At 48.6% G+C, this 18390-nt stretch overlaps 1 protein-coding gene across 1 annotated transcript in view; it reads right to left on the minus strand.

Moving 5' to 3' along the window:
- LOC147748330 (resistin-like) overlaps nucleotides 1-18390 on the minus strand; it is a 132311-nt gene that overhangs the window by 102404 nt on the left and 11517 nt on the right. The window contains exon 3 of the mRNA XM_086936411.1: nucleotides 2242-2319. Within this exon, the coding sequence (XP_086792537.1) occupies nucleotides 2242-2319 (78 nt within the window). The remainder of the gene's footprint in view (nucleotides 1-2241; nucleotides 2320-18390) is intronic.

Here is an 18390-nt window from a genome sequence, read left to right on the forward strand (position 1 = left end):
TCAAGGTAGACAGAAACGTGTGTCCTCAGTGGTGAGTGCTATATATATTCTTTCAAAAGTAAACTTGACCTGTTCAAAAAGCAGCTGGAAGATAGTGATCTCAAACACTTTTCTAAGTTGCAGGCTTTAAACCTAGAGGGATGAAGAAGCTCAAGAAATATTGTTGAGTCTCAATCTGTGTTCTTATCTGGAGGAAATGTATGGGGACATTAAGAGGCGATTTTCTCAGTTTAGAGTTCTCACCCCACTTTTCAGGCTTATGAAAAATCAGTGGATGGTTAGTGCAAGGAGTCTTGAAGCTGTTGAACTTCTAGGTTTGAAAAGTGCACAAGCTGTGGTGGAACTAATTGATATGCAATACATCTCTATGTTTGAGTCCCCTTTCTTGGGGAAGGAACCAGAAGATATCTGCCAAAGTGTGCCCTCTGAAAAATTCCCTCTTCTTTTTACTTTGGCATAGAAAACAACTGTGCTTGTTTGGCTCCACATATGTAATCTAGTCTTCTATTTCCAGAATGGCCATTCTTAAAAATAATAAACTAACAAAGCCACTGACTGATGCACATCTGTATCACCTCTTGAGACGCTTTCTGAAAAAAGTTACTGTGTACAGGAAATTAATTGCGGTCATGAAGTGTAAAATTAGCTTGTAAACTCTGTGCTTTGAAAAATACTTTACCTGCATTCTGTTTGCCTTTGTATCTACAGTTCTAAATTCACTAAGTAGCCTTCAAATCAGAGTAAAATTCCATGTGCAGCATCAAGATTGGGAGACTTGCACTGCAACTCTTGCATACTGGAGAATACTCTGCATGCCTTCTTCACTGAGGGCCTCATTTTTAAAAGTGACGCATCACTTGCTGAAAACAGAGATACGTCACTTTTCATTGCGCCCTCTTTGCAATATTCTGGATGCGTCATATTTACAATATGACGCATCATGTTACAAAGAGTTACAGATACGTCAGTATTTCATCTGTAGGCGCAAAAATGACGCATTGCTGGAGTGTGTCACAAAACTGACGCAACTTCAGCAATGGGTCATTTAATATGGGCAAGTCACATTTCAATGTGCCTGCGTCAGTCTTCCGCTTGCTGTGAGGCAGGCTTAAGATATTGACGCATTTTTTGTCCTAGAAGTGGCGCACTGAAATTTCATAGATTTCACTGCGTAACTTCTAAAAGGCTTACATGCGTCGGAACGCCCACCCAGCATACATTACACCTGGCGCCTGTATAATGTGGCGCAGAGGTTTACAAACTGATGCATCTACCTAGACGCGTCACTTTGTAAATTTGACGCAACATGGTACATTTTATACGCCGCTGGTGCATCACAAAAAGTGACGCACCGGCGGCACAAAAGTGATGCAAGGGCTCATAAATAAGCCCCTAAATCTTTTCATATATCATATGAGGGAACCAGTTATACCTCAGCTACTTTCCATCTTTGACTTTCAATATTAATTTAATTGACGTTTTTCCAACATTGCCAGCAATAACTTATAATCAAAATGCATTAGGTACCTAATCTGAACGCTACTCTTTTTCAGAATAAAAAGCATTTAAAAAAGTGTTGGGTTGAATGTACTTCCAATTGACAGAGCTTATCATTCTTACATCAATGTGTGTGGTCAATATCACAAGGTGCACATTCTCTATGAATTAAATGAATATCCTTTGGAATGGTCACATTTCAAACCTATCAACATGTTTGTTTCAAAATGCATAATTCTGTCAATCTTTTGAACATTTCATTTAAAAGATATACTTTGTGAGTGCCATGCATGGTTTTACTCCCCGTTGTAGAATGGGTCCACCAATCTCCCCACCATGCCATGTTGAACCCACCACGGTCATCTGTGGGGCCCCTGGTAATACACCAGACTGTGCATTTCGGCCCTTGAGAAAATGTTTGTGAGCACCTCTGTTCTAGTGCTAGTTTCTTCAGCTACAGGTGTCTCCGAACTTCCTCTGCTAGCCTTCTTGGCCAGCCTCCTCTGCTAGCCTTCTTCACCAGCCTCCTCTGCTAGCCTCTTCTGAGAGAAGAGGCTTGAACTAATCGGCTGTGGAGGAATACGACCTTCTCTAGGACTAAGTACTACTATTGTATTCATGAAAGCTCTGGGATCTCGCTGAGGATGCTGGTGTACTAGGCCATTAGTGCACCATGGAAGTGAAAGGGTACAACCCCAGGCGTGTGGCCAGTAAATGCCTCGGAAACAAAGCATGACTTCTCACCTGAAGGGCAGGATGCCAGGGCTCCAGGGGTATTGACTTCCATACATTCTGTTTTGGCTTGTTCCAAAATGATGGATGCTAGAATTAAAAACAAGAAAAACATCTGAATCACAGATGATCATCTTTAACTCAGCAGAGCATGTTGGATAGGTGAGAGTGCTGGGAGAGCATAGGAAACATGCAGGAAGAGAGTGAATGTAGGTAGGTGAGATGATGTGCACAGATTAATCAAGGGTGTTGTACTGTGGAGGACAAAGCGTGTGTGCCTACCAAGGGGTGACCACCTAGAGTCAGTGCTCTGCCAGACAAGTACGAGGAGGAGATTGAACGGCTGGTCTTCTACTCTCCAACTGCTGAGTCTGGCAGTGGAGCGATGTACAGGCATGCACTGGAATGTGAGGGTGAGATGATTCATTTCATCACAGCCACATCACAGCCCCACAAGCCCAGTGTGTGTGCATGAGGCAGTGGTGAAGTCAGACAGGCACTGACTTAACGTGTCACTATATTCACCTGAACACGTGTTGAGAACAACCTTGCAGATCTCACCTCTTCCTCTTACATGGCAGCCAATGAGTGGAGAAGGCGGCATCAGGGAGGGGCAGAGTGTGAATAAGCCATTGTGCCCCTCTTCTCACACTGCCACCTGCAGATATAAATGTGAAATGCAGGTGTTCATGTGAGTGAGAACTTGTGAAACGCAGTGTGTGAATGCATATACTGATGTATCTGCCTGACTCAGGGGGTTAACACAGGTTCCTGCAACCCCTACAGCGCAAGGAGGGGAAGCCCTCCAGGGAACCCCAACTGTTTAAGAAGACCCCCATTCAGACCAAGGCCAAGGCAATATGGGAGATCAGGGTGCCCTCATCACATTCTTCAGGGGAGCTATCATTTTGCGTTATGCCACTGCAATTTTATGTATGTTTATGACTAGTGTATGGCGGTGGAGGGTTGGCAGAGGGGCTGGCGACAGGTCAAGGGTGCACTATCCAATGGCATGTTGTGGCCATTTGAACATCTTTTATGAACATTCCTGGTGACTTTCTTGGTAGAATCAAAGGGGATGATGGACGGAGTGTTGAACAATGCAAACACTCGCCCCCAGTCAACTGATATGGGTTTAATCCATCATCATTCTTTAGCTCACTCCGCCACCCCAGTTCAGACATTGCCATATGCAAATCAGTCTGACCCTGTGCCTCATGGGAACAGACATTCTGAGCAGCACAGACATAATAGTGGTCCATCAATGACATCCTTTGTACATTTATTGTGACATTGTGCTATCTTAGGCATATGAGTGAGACAGCGTGAAAATGACATATAGAATTCAGCACTACAAATTACAAATCTGCCTTGGGCTTCAGACATAAAAATGCATTTTAAAGCGTGACTGCAGACATTTGGTGCTGGAAATGAAAACATGAGGCCTTTAATCAGACGCTTTCCCCTTAATAAATCATGTAAAACATGTACAATTAATTCATAGTTTGGCTTTAATGTGACTCATTTAGATTTTGTCACCACTATAGAATGTGGTTTTACCTTACGAAAATTTTTAAACCTATGTGCTGTGTATTGAATTAACACGAATTGCTGGCGAGAGCTCCAACTTGAACTTCTGGTTAACAGAGGAATGTTTCTTCTTGTGTGAGAGATGCCTTGTATAATTTACAGCATGTAACCTTGGAGCCTTATGGTATGTAATTGGTGGTAAAATGCTTCAAAACAAAGCCTCATTTATTTATGTGCCTTAGAGAGAACTGGAAAGCAGACATATTTTGAAATGCATTTCCATATTATGTTTTAATGAATCCTGCTGAAATAGGTCTTTTGCAGCTAATGTTATGTGTTTAGTCAAAATAAAATGTTTCTTTAACAGAAGGTTAGGAGATGAAGTCATTTTAAATAAGATTCAAATGTGCTGAGAGAAGAAAGCCAGCGCCTGATGGATGACATGTGGAGAGCAGAGGAGAGAGGGATAGATGAGCTTTTGGAGAATGCTAGATCTCATTGGCTGCGATTAACAACATGCAACATACTCCTCAGCAACATTTTACAGATTCATAACCGTGTTCCTAGTTTAGGGGTTTAGGACTCCGACTTAGATTTAGAGACGGAGACCTGCAGAGGAACAGACTTAGACTTAGATGCAGAATAGAACGGAGAAGAACAGAGGTGATTCGCAGATGAAGAGGAAAAGAGGGCAGAATTTGATGGAGAGTAGAACAGATTCAGATGAGGGCAGATTAGATGCAGGACAAGCTGTGTTCAATTTTGCCTTTTATTAAAAACCCCAAGCTTTATGCTTTGACTAACTGGCTTTGCCAAGACTTATTTGCTCTATGCTTTATTTCTCTTTATAGAAGATTCTGAAATTTTTAATTATTGATTTACCTTCATGCTAATCAAACTCTTGCTTTATTTTTTAACCATTCATGAGTTCAGACTGACTTTTTGCACCCCATTTTTTTAGAATAGGGATTCTTTCCTTTATGGAACGCACTGCATGCAAATTATAATATGCTCTGCACTAACTTTATTTTTTGTATGATCAATTCTGAAACCTGATTAATATATGACCAATGAATGAAGAATCAGAGAACCATAAACTTTAATTAGAAAATAAAACACTTTGAAACAAACTCACATTATTGACTAAAATATTTATTTGCATTTGATTACTTGCCGGTGTTTATGAAGAAGCTATTTCGGTCAAAATACTGTGGCCAAGATTCATCACCTTGAGAATAGATATGGGCGTGGAAAGAAGGTAATGGCATTTAAAGGTAATTGTGCTGCATGGGGGGCGTGGCTAGCCAGCCATCATGGCAGACGAGACCTGCTAGTGCTCCGGCATTAGTCCCCTAATTCTCCTGCAAAATATCCTGTAGAGGTATCTTAGGCGATTTTCATACATGGGGAACGGTGCGGGGACATGGAGGTGAGCCTGTGGGACCCAGAGGCTCCCGACTGGAGAACGCTAGAGGAAGAAACTGAGGGCCGATTGAAGTGGAGCGGCCCCGGCGCTGTGGGCGCGAAGAGAGCTCCGGGGCTCAGCGGTCGCTAGTGTGCCCTGCGGTGGCGCTGTGACAGTGCCGCCGACCCCGGGAGCAGACCGGGTGCCGACACGGCGGAGTCTGGTGCCCCTGAGTGAGCAGTCAAATGGAGTGACTGGAGAGACTGGCCAGGCCCGTTGTCCTGGGCTGCTAGCGGCTTCTGCTGGTGGAGCGTGGCCCGGAGTAGGAGGCGCGCACGCGAGCGCCGAGATGACAACCGAGAGGACAGCGGTGAGGCCCAGGCCTGAGGCCGGTGAGGCCTGCTGAGGCGACCCAGAAGGAGCCCGGGACCTGGAGGGCATCCCTGTGCTGAGGTAGGGAACTGCAATGGAGGACGACACTGGAGCAGAGATCGGCTAGGGAGCCCCTCAAAAATCCCTGAGTTTACAGGAGGAGGAGCTGCAGCAGACCCGGGGGGGAAGGAGGGCCTGGGAAGACTTGGCGGTGCCCCACCCTGCGGAGAGTGCCCCCGGTACTGCACCGGAAACCTATGGCAGCCATCTGCGACTCGGGGGGCCGGCTGTCATCTGCCTGCTGGAGCAGAGCTGTGTGGAGACGCACCTGGGGGCCCGGGGGTAGCTGTCGCACCCGCGGTCTGTGACCACTGTACAAACAGGATTGGAGGTGGTCTGGACCTGACTCCCTATCTGGTCCACTACGGTGGTGTGGCCCCGGGGAGGCAGAGTGAGCAGGCGATCCCCCCACAGCTGGTGGCATAGTGGAGTTTATGGGGGCTACAGCGGATGGTGGATGGTATGGCGCAGCACTGGTGAGAGCCCTGATTGGCGATTGAGGACGACCCGGACAGACATTCTGCAGGGCGTGCTGGGTGTGAGAAAAAAAAACCTCGCCCCGGTGAGACAGTGACTGTGGCGCCTCACCATGCCTACTGTGATAACTAAGAAGCAGTTTGCGAGTGCACGGGAACGGAACTCCTAGTGGGTCAGCAGCACCCGGAGGCGTTGAGGCAGCCTCAACCGATGCGGCCTGAGTGGCTGTGACCCGCCATCTTATGCCCTGGGCGCCATTTTGGAGGCGGCCACATTTTGGACACGACTGCAGCAGTGGTGACACACCCCTGGTGCAAGAGATACGCTGTGCAGGGAGGAGGCCTTGTGAAGCCAGTGGTGGCTTGGGTGTGCTGTGCCCACCCTCTTAGGGTGCTGAGTAGCCCCGTAGGCGATGGGCGACAGGTAGAGCTCGGCGGTGCTGTGTGAAGTGACGAGAGCAGCGGGACGACACCTGGTGAAGAGCGCGGAGAATCACCCCTGGGCCACAAGTGGTGCATCCTTTGCCCCTCAGAAGAGGCCTAGGACCGGGCGACTAGTGGTTGATAGTGCTCACCCGAGCCAACGACCGTCTGCGGATGCCATCGGCACAACAATTAGCGATGGGCAGGCTGAGGGACAAACCGAAAGTTGGACAGCAAAAGACTGACAACCTTTATTCCCCCTCGGGATGTCAGAGTGGAAGCATGGAGCCCCAGGCGGCCGCCCTTGCGGCCAAGATGGACACCGTGCTGGCAGCGGTGGAGCGGATCGGAACCACCCTGGAGCAAACGAAAGAACCACTAGAATCACGGATTGATAAAGTCACATCGGACTTCACTCTCCTTCATGCCGATCATCGCAAGTTAGCGGACTCAGTTGCCTGCAAAGCCAGACGCTCCAAGAGATTCAACCTGTGGTGCAAAATCACACTATAGCGCTTCAGGATATGATCGACCGAGTTCATGCACATGAGGATTGCATTGAGGATGCAGAAGGGCGCTCTCGCCGCAACAATGTCCGTGTGGTAGGCCTTCCGGAGGGCGAGGAGCGCAGTAACCTGGAACAATATGTTGAGAACTGGTTGTGTGACTTCCTGCCTCGAGGGGTACTGTCGCCGCAATTTATGGTGGAGAGGGAACACAGAGTGCCGGCACAGAAGCCCAAACCGGGAGCTAGACCTCGTCCATTCCTCTTCAAACTCCTTAACTTTCGGGACCGAGACGTGGTGCCTCGTGAAACCAGGAAGCTAGGCGACATCAAAGTGGGAAGTGGTCTGGTGATGTTCTTTTAGGACTACACAGCAGCGGTTCAGAGATGGAGGAGCACCTAGATGGCGGTGAAGCATCAACTGCGGGAGTTGGAGCTGCCATACTGTTATTCCCATCATGGCTAAGAGTGATCTCAAAGGAGGGAGCCCGCTTATTCAACACCCCGTCGGATGTTTGGGACTGGCTGGAGGAGACGGGGCAGTGGAAAGGAACAAGGCCAACAGGCCCAGATGAAGGTGGCTGGCAGGAGAAGAGGTCGCGGAGGCCCAGGCGCAGGGGAGCTCACCGAGGAATGGAGTTGGGTACAGTTGCGCCCAGACCAGAGAAGATTAGGCTGGAATGGCAGGAAGTTCTTGAGGCGGTGGCGACTCTTGGAACAGTGAACAATAATAGCCGTGTGGAGTCGGGTACCTGGATAGGTCCTTTCCCCCTCTCAGAGCTGCAGCGGTAGAGTCCAACGCGCAGGCGTTTCGATATCGACTTACACACTGTGCGATACAGGACCTGTGGTAAGCGTAACATCCGGTAGATAGAATCTACTCGTATTACTCATCAGTCCACGACTTACACGTTAGGTTTGACAGGATAGTGGGTTCCCAGTCCCTGCTCCTACTCATCACTCAGTCAGAGTACCTGGGTAGAACACATTCCGATCACAATCCCCTGCGGTTCTGGATTAGTTGGGAGGCGGACCGACCACCTATCCCCATGTGGAGGCTGCAGCCTACTGCGTTAGAGGATGCAGAGTTTCGCTAATCGCTGGGCACAGCCATCTTTGCGTACTTCGATGCCAATGAAGGGACAGCGAGCAGCGCCCTCATAGAATGGGATGCACACAAGGTGGCCGTTAGGGGACATTGCCTGGGGGCCACATGGAACATACGCAGAACGCTCTCTGACTCTCTGGCGCGTCTGGAGGCTGAGCATCTGCAGTATGAGTGAGAAGGGGAAGGGGGAGTGGACATTCACACAGACTGGGGGACCTTCCCACTAGACACGCAGCGCTTCTAGAGAGACTGAGATGCCATAACTATGTGGCACACACAGCCAGGACACATGCCAAGGCAGACAGGGCAGACCGACTGTTGGCCTGGTTGATAAAACAGGAGGGGCGTGGTGCTCCAATAGGAGCCCTTCGCACAGCCGGGGGAGGGATGGTGTTTACGCAATGTGAGATACACCGCGCCCTGATGGATCACTATACACAGTTGTACAGGGCCCAGGGTGTTCGCCCTAGGCACGTCTTGTAAGAGTTCTTGGACTCTGTGCTATTGCCCACGGCCTCAGATGACCACAAAGGGGCACTCAATGTGCCCCTCTCGTTGGAAAAGGTTGGGGAGGCGATTCAGTCCATGGCATCTGGGAAGACCCTGAGACCGGATGGCTTACCCACAGAATATTATAAAGCGAATAGGGAAATCCTGACACCACTGCTCCATAAGATGTACACCACAGTGATAGAGGAAGGATCGCTGCCCTCCTCAATGAGGGAGGCGTTTCTGGTTTCTCTGCCTAAACCAGACAGGGACCCCACAGCCCTGGGCTCAACAGGCCTCTGGCGATGCTCAATGTGGACTATAAAGTCTTTGCTAAGGTGCTGGCGGAACGATTGGCGCCGTTAGTCCCTCACCTGGTGCACACTGACCAGAACAGATTCGTCCCAGCGAGATCTACGTTGCTAAACCTTAGAAGATACTTCAGGGTGGCAGCTGAGGCTACGCGGGAGTGGCCTAGGGCAGGATGCCTGATATTGGATTTGGAAAAGGCGTTTGACTGCCTGGAATTGGGATATCTATCAGCAGTGTTACTGCGCTACGTATTGGAGGTGGACTTCCTCCAAATGATAGACTTACTATATAGAAATCCAGTAGTCCGAGTGCGGTTGGGACCTTACATCTCAGAAGCGGCAGCGGTGGGCAGAAGCACTCGGCAGGGGTGCCCTCTGTCCCCGCTGTTGTTCGCACTGGCAATCGAACCCCTGGCGCGGCCATACGACAGACTCTTGGAGATGGTATACTGTTGGGAGACGCAATACATCAGGTATCGTTTTACGCTGACGACCTGTTGGTATTCGTGAGGGATGTGGGATGCATACCGGAACGGCTGACCCAGCTGCTGCGCACGTTTGCTGGAGTTTCGGGGCTCCGTGTGAACGCGAGTAAACCCTGCCTTTATGCTTTTAGTGAAGGGGCCGGTGACCCTGAGTATTATCTCGAGGCCACATGAGTCCAGTGGAAAGCAGACACCTTTAGGTACCTGGGGATACAGATGTAGGAGAGTAGGGTCTACTATCCTATGGTCACCCCAAATTTTTGCTTTTTGCTTCACTGGTTTATGACTTATTGTGGCTGTGGGCCTGCTAATCAGACCCACAGCCTGCTGTTCTCTCTCTAAATTACTGCCAATGCACTTTAGGTGCATTACGAATTGGAACTGGTTCACCTTTTTAGCCCCTGTAGTAGTGTACCCTAGGTACCCAGGGCATAGGTGTTTCCAAGGCCTACCAGGGGCTGCAGCATGTATTGTGCCACCCCTGGCCTGGCCTCCATATTTGACACAACTGGCTGATCACTCAGCTGGGGTAAGTTGGTGTAATCACCTCTTGCTTAGGTACAGTATGCCTGTGCCTAACCCTAAACTGGACACATATGTTCCTATCAGCCACTCCTTTGGAAGGCGTCATCAATCCTGGAGGCGGAGTGCTTGGAAATATGTGAGATGGTGCTCTAGCATGAGCTGAGCCTGTCTGCAGCTGTCGGGAACCACTCCCTAAGCTGTTCCGGGATATTGCCATACCATATACTCTTAAGTGCATTATAATCCTCGCGGTTAAATGCTATCCTTGGTTTGGCTTTATCAAAACATGTCGAGTAAGGTGTCATACGAATTGGAATACTATCCCCTCGACAGTTCTGTCGACGGGGATAGCATTCCACCCTTTTAGAGGGACACGACATGTGTGTAGCCTTAACCCCGGTTAAAGTTAAGCAGAGCCTCAGCATCACAAAATGGATGCTGCCACCACAGACACGAGTCTGGCCTCCTGCTGCTGACCGAAACTCGGCAGATGGTGGCCTGGACAAAGGGTTTCCTGCCTTGGGAGGTGCGAGCACCACCCCAGACAGGGTTTTGTGTATTGGGTAGGACAGGGCTGAATAGAATCAGACATGCCCGGGGCACACAAGGTGTCCCCGTGCATAGGCCAGTCCAAACCGGTCCTGGGACTTTCCAGACCCAGGCTTGGCGCGGAACTGGACAAAGGAAAGGGGGTGTACCCGCCCCCCTTCCTGGTTCCTCCCAGAGGAGGGACCTAGTAGGTGATCCACCCCTCAGATTGGGAATAAGAGTGGGAGCAGTGCCATTGCACAGCAGATCATCCTGAATCAACTTGAAACTAAGAAGACTGGACTTCGACATTCTGCTGCTCAGAAGACTGAAGAGAATCTCCCTTGTGGCCTAGGAGTGGCCACCCTGTGAACACAGGCACCAACCAGCAACTCAACGTCTGCTTTGCCGCCGCCTCCCGCCGGAGCCCGAGCCCAGAGCCCGACAAGAACCAGACTCCCAGACCTCTCAGAGCCCGATCCACAGTCCCTGCAAAGAAGGGACCCGTGGAGGCACCGAGTGACGTGGGACCGGACCTCTTGGAAGACACTTGAAAAGCTGACTGCGCAGCTTCTGAGGTATCCTCGATGTTGTGCTTTGGGGACTGAGAACCCCCACCATCGAGCAGCCCTTGCACCGAAGATCAGCCCCCCAGCATCTCCACGATCTGCGTGGGGCCCTTTTGCATTGTGCCACTCGACGCGCCATCCCGGCCACTAGCCACGTGGTCAGCGGCCATCTTGGCCACGAAACCAACTAACTACACAGCGGGTCTGGTTGCTCCAGACTCACCCAAGCTTCTGTGAAAAGAAGCCCTCGCTCTGACCTTGCTGGTCCGAGTGTTAAGCATCTTTTGATTCCTGCGTGGCTTGCATTAGCCAAGGCCTGTTTGCTCCGATCAGGTCGCCGACACCGCCAACAGCGAGAAGCCTGCGTGGGACAGCACGTGACTGACTCCTGGACGTCCTCGACCCCCGGTGTCCACGTGGCTGCAGAGAGAAGCTACCCAACAACGCCTGTTTGCACCCGACATCGCCTGGTTCCAATCTGGTTCCAGGGTAGTCACTGGCTAGTGACTTTGAACATTGTCCCCTCTGCTTTCAGGTATTCACAACTTCAGATCCACCCTTGGATCCACCGTAACTCTTCACATCGAGCCGCCTGCAGCATCTTCAGCTCCAAGCACCATCGACCAGCGTGACGAAACCCGACACTACTTCGACCCTGTGCACCCGCTTCCTGTGGGTGAGGTAACTCAGCTCCGCCAGTGTTCCTACACTGGTACACATCTCAAGGGCCTGTGTCTTAAGTTTCAGCATTCTAGGTCACTCGGAAGGTTCCTAACTCTTTAACTTTGTACTTTTTACGCACCATAGACTTTACATTCGAAAGTGCGTGCACTTTGAACATTGCACCCGAGTCCCGCGGGCCTTTCCCGACTTAATCATTGATAGTCTCGAATAGCTCCTGCGATTCCCAAGGCCCTAGGCCTGTTCCCATTCCGATTGGTATCTCTTATACCACTTTCTTAGTATATGGTTTAGGTGGCCCCTAGGGCTCATCCATATTATGCAACTTTTGTGTATTTTAAACTGTCTTGTGATTTAACGCTTGTGCTTCTGTGCTCATAAAGAGTCCAGGGGATTTTATAGTTAATAAATCAATATATATTTTCAATATATATCTGTGTGGTGTCCCTTTCATTTGGTATTCAAGGGGGTTGTGTATGGTAATACAGCTGGCTTCACATGCCTTTCAGAGTTTAGCCTAAGACTGCTTTGTCCACTTTACCACTAGGATAACTGGTCTACAAGGTTGAATTACAACCATCATCACAAGGGTTGCTTGGCATGGTACAAAGTGATCACTAAGAATTATTGAGCATTATATACCAGGCCAACTTCTCACAACAGATATACCGTCGACTGGGTGATTTGTTTGATGGAAATCTTGGGAGGGCGGTCGCAGCGCTCAGGTCCCAGATATGTTTTTGGACTATGCTCCCGCTAACGACCACAGGCAGAGTGGCACTTGCCAAAATGGTCATGCTTCCCCGCCTCCTGTACTATTTTGTCAACTTACCGCTGTTTGTCTCGACTTCCTTATTCACTATGCTCAATAGGATACTGCGGGACATCATCTGGGGCACTTCTAGGCACAGACTGGGGCTGGCTAAGCTATTCCTGCCAACAGACCGGGGAGGCTTGGCTGCCCCTTGCTTTGAGCACTACCACCTAGCTGCAGTGCAGCAGTGGGTTGCTCGCTGGTTGGCGGACAGAGGTAGAGACAACACAGCCACGGTACTGCAGCCATATTCTCTGGAGCGCATAACTAAACTATTCTACCCCATAGCAGTGACTCAGTGCCCAACACCGCTCCTTTTGGCGGTGGCATATAAATGTTACCGGAGAGCCTTAAACCTTACCCGCAGCACAAAGCCTTATGCGCCTGCAATACCATTGGAGGGTTCACCAGCGGCGACGGGGTACTCACACCCTCCATGCTCGCGGAGTGGCGGGAGGCTGATAAACACACGCTTGTGGACCTGTATAGGGAAGGGGAGCTCACAACATACGAGACACTGGTAGCAGAAGAGGGACTTCCACCCGGGGGTTCTTAATGCACCACTCACTGATAGCGAAACAGACCGCCAGTTGGGGAGATGTAACAACGGAACCCAAACAGCATCTAACTATGCAGTATCTCCATGTCATGGGGACATGCAGACACTTGGTCCGCTGGTTTGCACCATCACTAAGGGAGCAAGTAGCGATTATTCTTGATCCCCTCAGAGGTAAATGGGAGCTAGATCTGGGGCGGCCACTAGCTGACAAGGAATGGGAAAAAATCCTTAAAAGCCCAGTGCGCATCCCCAGAAGCTTGAGATTTCGTCAGATACAACTTTTCATTATTCACAGGGCACACCTTACACCCGAGTTGATTAACAAATACTTCTGCTGTGACCATGCGCGCTGCCCCAGGTGTAATGAGCTAGGGGTGGGGCTCCTGCACATACTATAGAGCTGTTCCGGGCTGGGCACTTACTGGTGAACAATCAGTGAGCAGCTGCGGAGCTGCAAAAGTCGAACCATACCCTTTGATTGGCCCGAGTATATACTACACCACTTCCGGGATAACCCCCAAAGACAAGGTGACATCCCGATTCCTGGTCCTGGGGCTTGTGGTGGCACTACGCCTTCTCACGAGGAGATGGAAGGCGCACGATCCGCCATGTGTCCGGGCGTGGATCTCCTCCTTTCAGGCATGGGCCAGGGAGGGAGGGCCTGCCTTTCCTCTGAGTTATTCGTTCTGCCCAAGAGGTTTAGTGTCTCCTAGCGCCGGGAAACCCTTTTTGGGTAGCTGTCGCGCTTTAAAAGCCCAATAAATAAATAAATAAATAAATAAATACATAGGGAGGAGACGGTGGGGCTTCGGAAGGAACCAATAGCGGCACTTTGGGGGCAAATGCTTGATGCATTACGATTCAGAAAAGGGGGTGGTGATGAACAGAGTGTCTGAATTAAGCAGACCACTCTTACCCAGTCCAAAGATCAGGGCTTGATCCATCACCGTTATTTATCTCACTGCCCCATCCCAGCTCAGAACCTGGCTATATGCAAATCAGTCTGTCCCTGGCCCAGTGCATCATGGGAACAGGGCAGACTAAACTACCAAGCCAATTCTTCACCAGAAAGGAGACAAACTACCGGGGACCGGTTTCTGGCATTTCAGCCGTCTTCGGCCCGGCTTGCTTGAATCCTGATGGAGCAGTGAGAAAGGGACTCATGTCTGAGTATACCCTGCCACACCTATAGTGGCCAAAAACGATTCACAAAACGGTGATGGATCAAGCCCTGATCTTTGGACTGGGTAAGAGTGGTCTGCTTAATTCAGACACTCTGTTCATCACCACCCCCTTTTCTGAATAATTTTTGTCCACGTAGCGTGGAAGGGTATACTCAGGTGTGAGTCCCTTGCTCATTGCACCATCAGGATTCAAGCAAGCCGGGCTGAAGACGGCTGAAATGCCAGAAACCGGTCCCCGGTAGCTTGTTTCCTTCCCAGTACAAGAATTGGCTTGGTAGTTTGGTCTGCCCTGTTCCCATGATGCACTGGGCCAGGGTCAGACTAATTTGCATATAGCCAAGTTCTGAGCTGGGATGGTGCAGTGAGCTAAAAAACGGTGATGGATCAAGCCCTGATCTTTGGACTGGGTAAGAGTGGTCTGCTTAATTCAGACACTCTGTTCATCACCACCCCCTTTTCTGATGCATTACAGCAGGCAGACAGGGAGGGGGTTGCGGAGGGTGCAATGGAGATGGGAGGCACGCACGGGGCGCAGGTGCATACCACAAGCCGCTCTCCTGCCGGGATGGTCTGATGTGTTCATCTCCTGGTCCAAGAGGACGCATAAATGCTCACGCCACAGTAGTCATGGCCGAGGGGTGCATACGATGGGGTGGAGGGGGCTGGAGCTGGGGCCGGGGAGAGGAAAAAGAAGGGGGGGGGGACAGTCCATAAATGAGAGCTAGAATACCAGGGGGGGGGGGATTTTTTGTTGCTGCAGCTTATGTTTTTATTTCCCTTAGTTCCAACATAATTCATCTGTTTGCAAGCTCAAGTTGGAGGGTCAGCCCTGAACTACACGGGCTACTGAGAAGTCAACGCATCGGCCCCTCTGGATAACCTCAGAGTCTGAGCCTGCATAAAAGCAGGCGCACTACAATCCAAATAACTCTGTACAAACATTGCATGTCTTATCTATTGTAACAAGTGAATGCTAGTAGCATGACGTGCTAATGTGATAATGCATCTATGGAAGATATGCCTCTGCCAATGAGCTTATATAATGATGTTTGTAATGCAATGTAAAGCGCAACCTTTCTAAAATGCTAATAAAAACATATTTGGCAAAAAAAAGGTAATTGTGCCACATTTATACTATGTTCCACAGAGAGATTACCACAAGATTTCTGCACCAGCACTAGTGATCCATTCCTGACATCCATCCTGTAAAATCTACTGTTTTTTTACCAGTTTGCCAAGGTTTTTTTTGGGGGGGTGGTGAACCTTACGTAATCTGTGAAGGGTTAGGCTTGCCTGGCATACAGCAAACAAAAATATTGGAATATTTTTTATTTGCCCCTTCTTAAGCTTTGGTTTTTTAACAGTTTTGGGAAAATTGTGCTGAACAATTCCCCATTTGTTCTCATGATTTTCTAAATGCTTCATTACTATTGTCCCATCATCACTGGTGTGTAGAAGCCGAACATAGTGAGAGTGCGGGAGAAAATCTAAAGGTTGTAGGAGTTCTAGATGGAATGGGGAAGGAGTTTGTTGAAGTTTTTTTTTTGCTGATGATATGCACTAACACTGGGTGTATATAGTATGGCAGGGGGCATGAGTGTAGTGATGTTGCATCATTGAGTGCAGTGTAGTTAGATGATTGAGGGCAGGCATGGTGAAGTGTGAATGCAGCATGGATGATGAAAGGGAAGTAAAGGCTTGCATTGACAGGGTATGGGTGAATGAATGAAGAGAGACCGGTACTTTGTTTAAGACTAGAAACAAGGAGAGTAACGTTTACGTTTCAGTTTAGAAAGCTTTATTCGGTTTGCATGACACAACCATAAAAGCAACAATGAATCAGAGAAAAAAAAATACATTCAGATGACATTTAACATAAAATCGACGTAATTCAAGTATTTCAGTTACCCTACTAAATTAAAAAGGTTTGACTGCACGTTCCGTATATTAACCCACATTGTGATACACAGACGAGACAACATTATTTAATAAATACTCAAACAATTCAAATTTTCACGTGCAAAATAGTAGCAATAGTTAAAAAAGAATATTACAGTAAAATGCCTAGTACTAAAAGATGTTTAAACTAGTGCTTTGGCCATTATACATTATTCATTATTCATTAAAGTGACATGTGCCTAAGTAAGCATCCGAGTTCTTATAATACATAGTAAGCATTTCCTCCCCAAAATAAAGTGTCTTGTGCTTTGTTAGAAAATCGGCAAAACTTCTTGTTGCCGAAAACTGATATCTGGACTATCAAGGGCACATAATAACGCCATCTCCGATCAGCCAGTCACGCCCTCGCCGCCGTCCCCCGCATCCGAAGAACAACAACAGGAGGAAGGTCCTTCTCCTACCTTGCCGCCAAGACCTGGAACTCCCTCCCGACCGACCTGCGCCTGACCCAAGACCACCTCTCCTTCAGGAAGAAGCTCAAGACCTGGCTGTTCGAGCAGTAGCAGCACTCCCCCCCCCCCCCCCCCCCCCCCCCAGCGCCTTGAGACCCTCCGGGTAAGTAGTGCGCTCTACAAATGTCTTTGATTGATTGATTGATGGATTGATTGATAAATTCATTGCATCCATTGTTGTACGAACATTATGTTTTAAAAGGATAGGCTTCAAATAAAATTTCCTTAAAAATGTATAAAATTTACAAAAGAGTAAAAAATGGTGGCAACTCTGGCTAGAGAGTAACGTATTTGCATTGTGTGTGGAGGGGTGACTGCAGTGGGCCTGGTGTTTTATGAGAAAAGCTATTTCTGAGATGAACGATGCCTAAATGTGTTATTTGCATGTGCATGGTGTTAGCAATAAGATGATGTGTAATTGTACTGTCTGCATGAGGGTGATCAGCTTAGATCCCTGAGGGCCAAATCCATTTCAGGATATCCATATAAGATCTGCAAACAGTACATTTGGTTGCAATTAATCTAAATGGAAATCGTGTACATTATCTGTGATTATCCTAAAACTCTTGAAAGGACTCAGTCTTCATGGACCTATGTTGGAATAATTGGCAGCCAGGATATGCCAGCAAAGAATACGTTGGTAAGATCTCCAGTATCTGCCAGTTTCCAAAATGTAATTACAATTTTTCATGACAAAATGTCCAAGCCAAAAGTATGAAGCATTTGCCAAAAAAAGACTCTTTGATGCAATAGTGTTTTGTGGAAAGCAGATTGCATTGCCTGCCTAGGTCTGACAACTTTCTGCACTTCCTTATTCTGAAATCACCTGTAGAGCAGATCGCCATGGAGCAGCCAACGCCCCTTCCAGTTGGACAGAGCAGAACCAATGTGTTGACACACTGGCAACATCTTTAACTAATGGGTTGATATTGTTCTTAGACTGATTTTGGTGGCCAGTGAGGGGTTGTTGTCTAATCAGTGAAATCTTCATCCGAGAAATGTAATGACCACTATCGAGAAGAAGCCGAGCCCGGGAGTTGGGTATTGCTCCATTCACTTTGATCGGTGTGTTGGAGAGGATGGACCTTCACTGTTTGGTGGATTGAAAGGTAGGATCTTTGGTTTCTATTGTATTAAAAAAGATTAAATCATGGTCCTCAACTCTGAGGTTTACCCTTCCCAAGAAATACCTAATAACAAGCAGATAGTTTAATATAAAGGTAACTCCATATCTCGTCCAGTCCACCATTTAAATACCAGCCAGCAAAAAATACTTTCTATAAAGATCTTGTTGTCGATTCTGCAGGGAATGTTGGGATTTATATCTTCCGACAATATCCCACTCGCTAGCACTTGGGATCACTTGGTCTATGCATGGAGTCCTACAACTGTGGCTCTTGGATATGGACATTTTGTCCAAGAAAGTCTTACATTTGTCAGCTCAACTGGACCTTTACCACATTCACCACCCTCCAGCGCTCTGTTGTAGCCGCATCAACATGCTAGGTGTTATGTGAGGGTACGGGCACTTGGATTTCCGGACTGCTATCTGCTGCAGCAGAGCTAATGCTTTATTGAGGACAGCATTTCGAGGAGTGGGGCCTGGAGTTTCCCAAGCCTAGGGCGGTTTTTGCCCACTCCTCAGTCTAAAGAGGTGAACAGTGACCACCTTCATCAGGGAAGCTTCTCGTCCAGAGTTGGCCTATATGGTGACATGCACCAGATT

Source organism: Lissotriton vulgaris, chromosome 1_1 (assembly GCF_964263255.1).
Source record: "Lissotriton vulgaris chromosome 1_1, aLisVul1.2, whole genome shotgun sequence".
NCBI classification, from domain to species: domain Eukaryota; kingdom Metazoa; phylum Chordata; class Amphibia; order Caudata; family Salamandridae; genus Lissotriton; species Lissotriton vulgaris.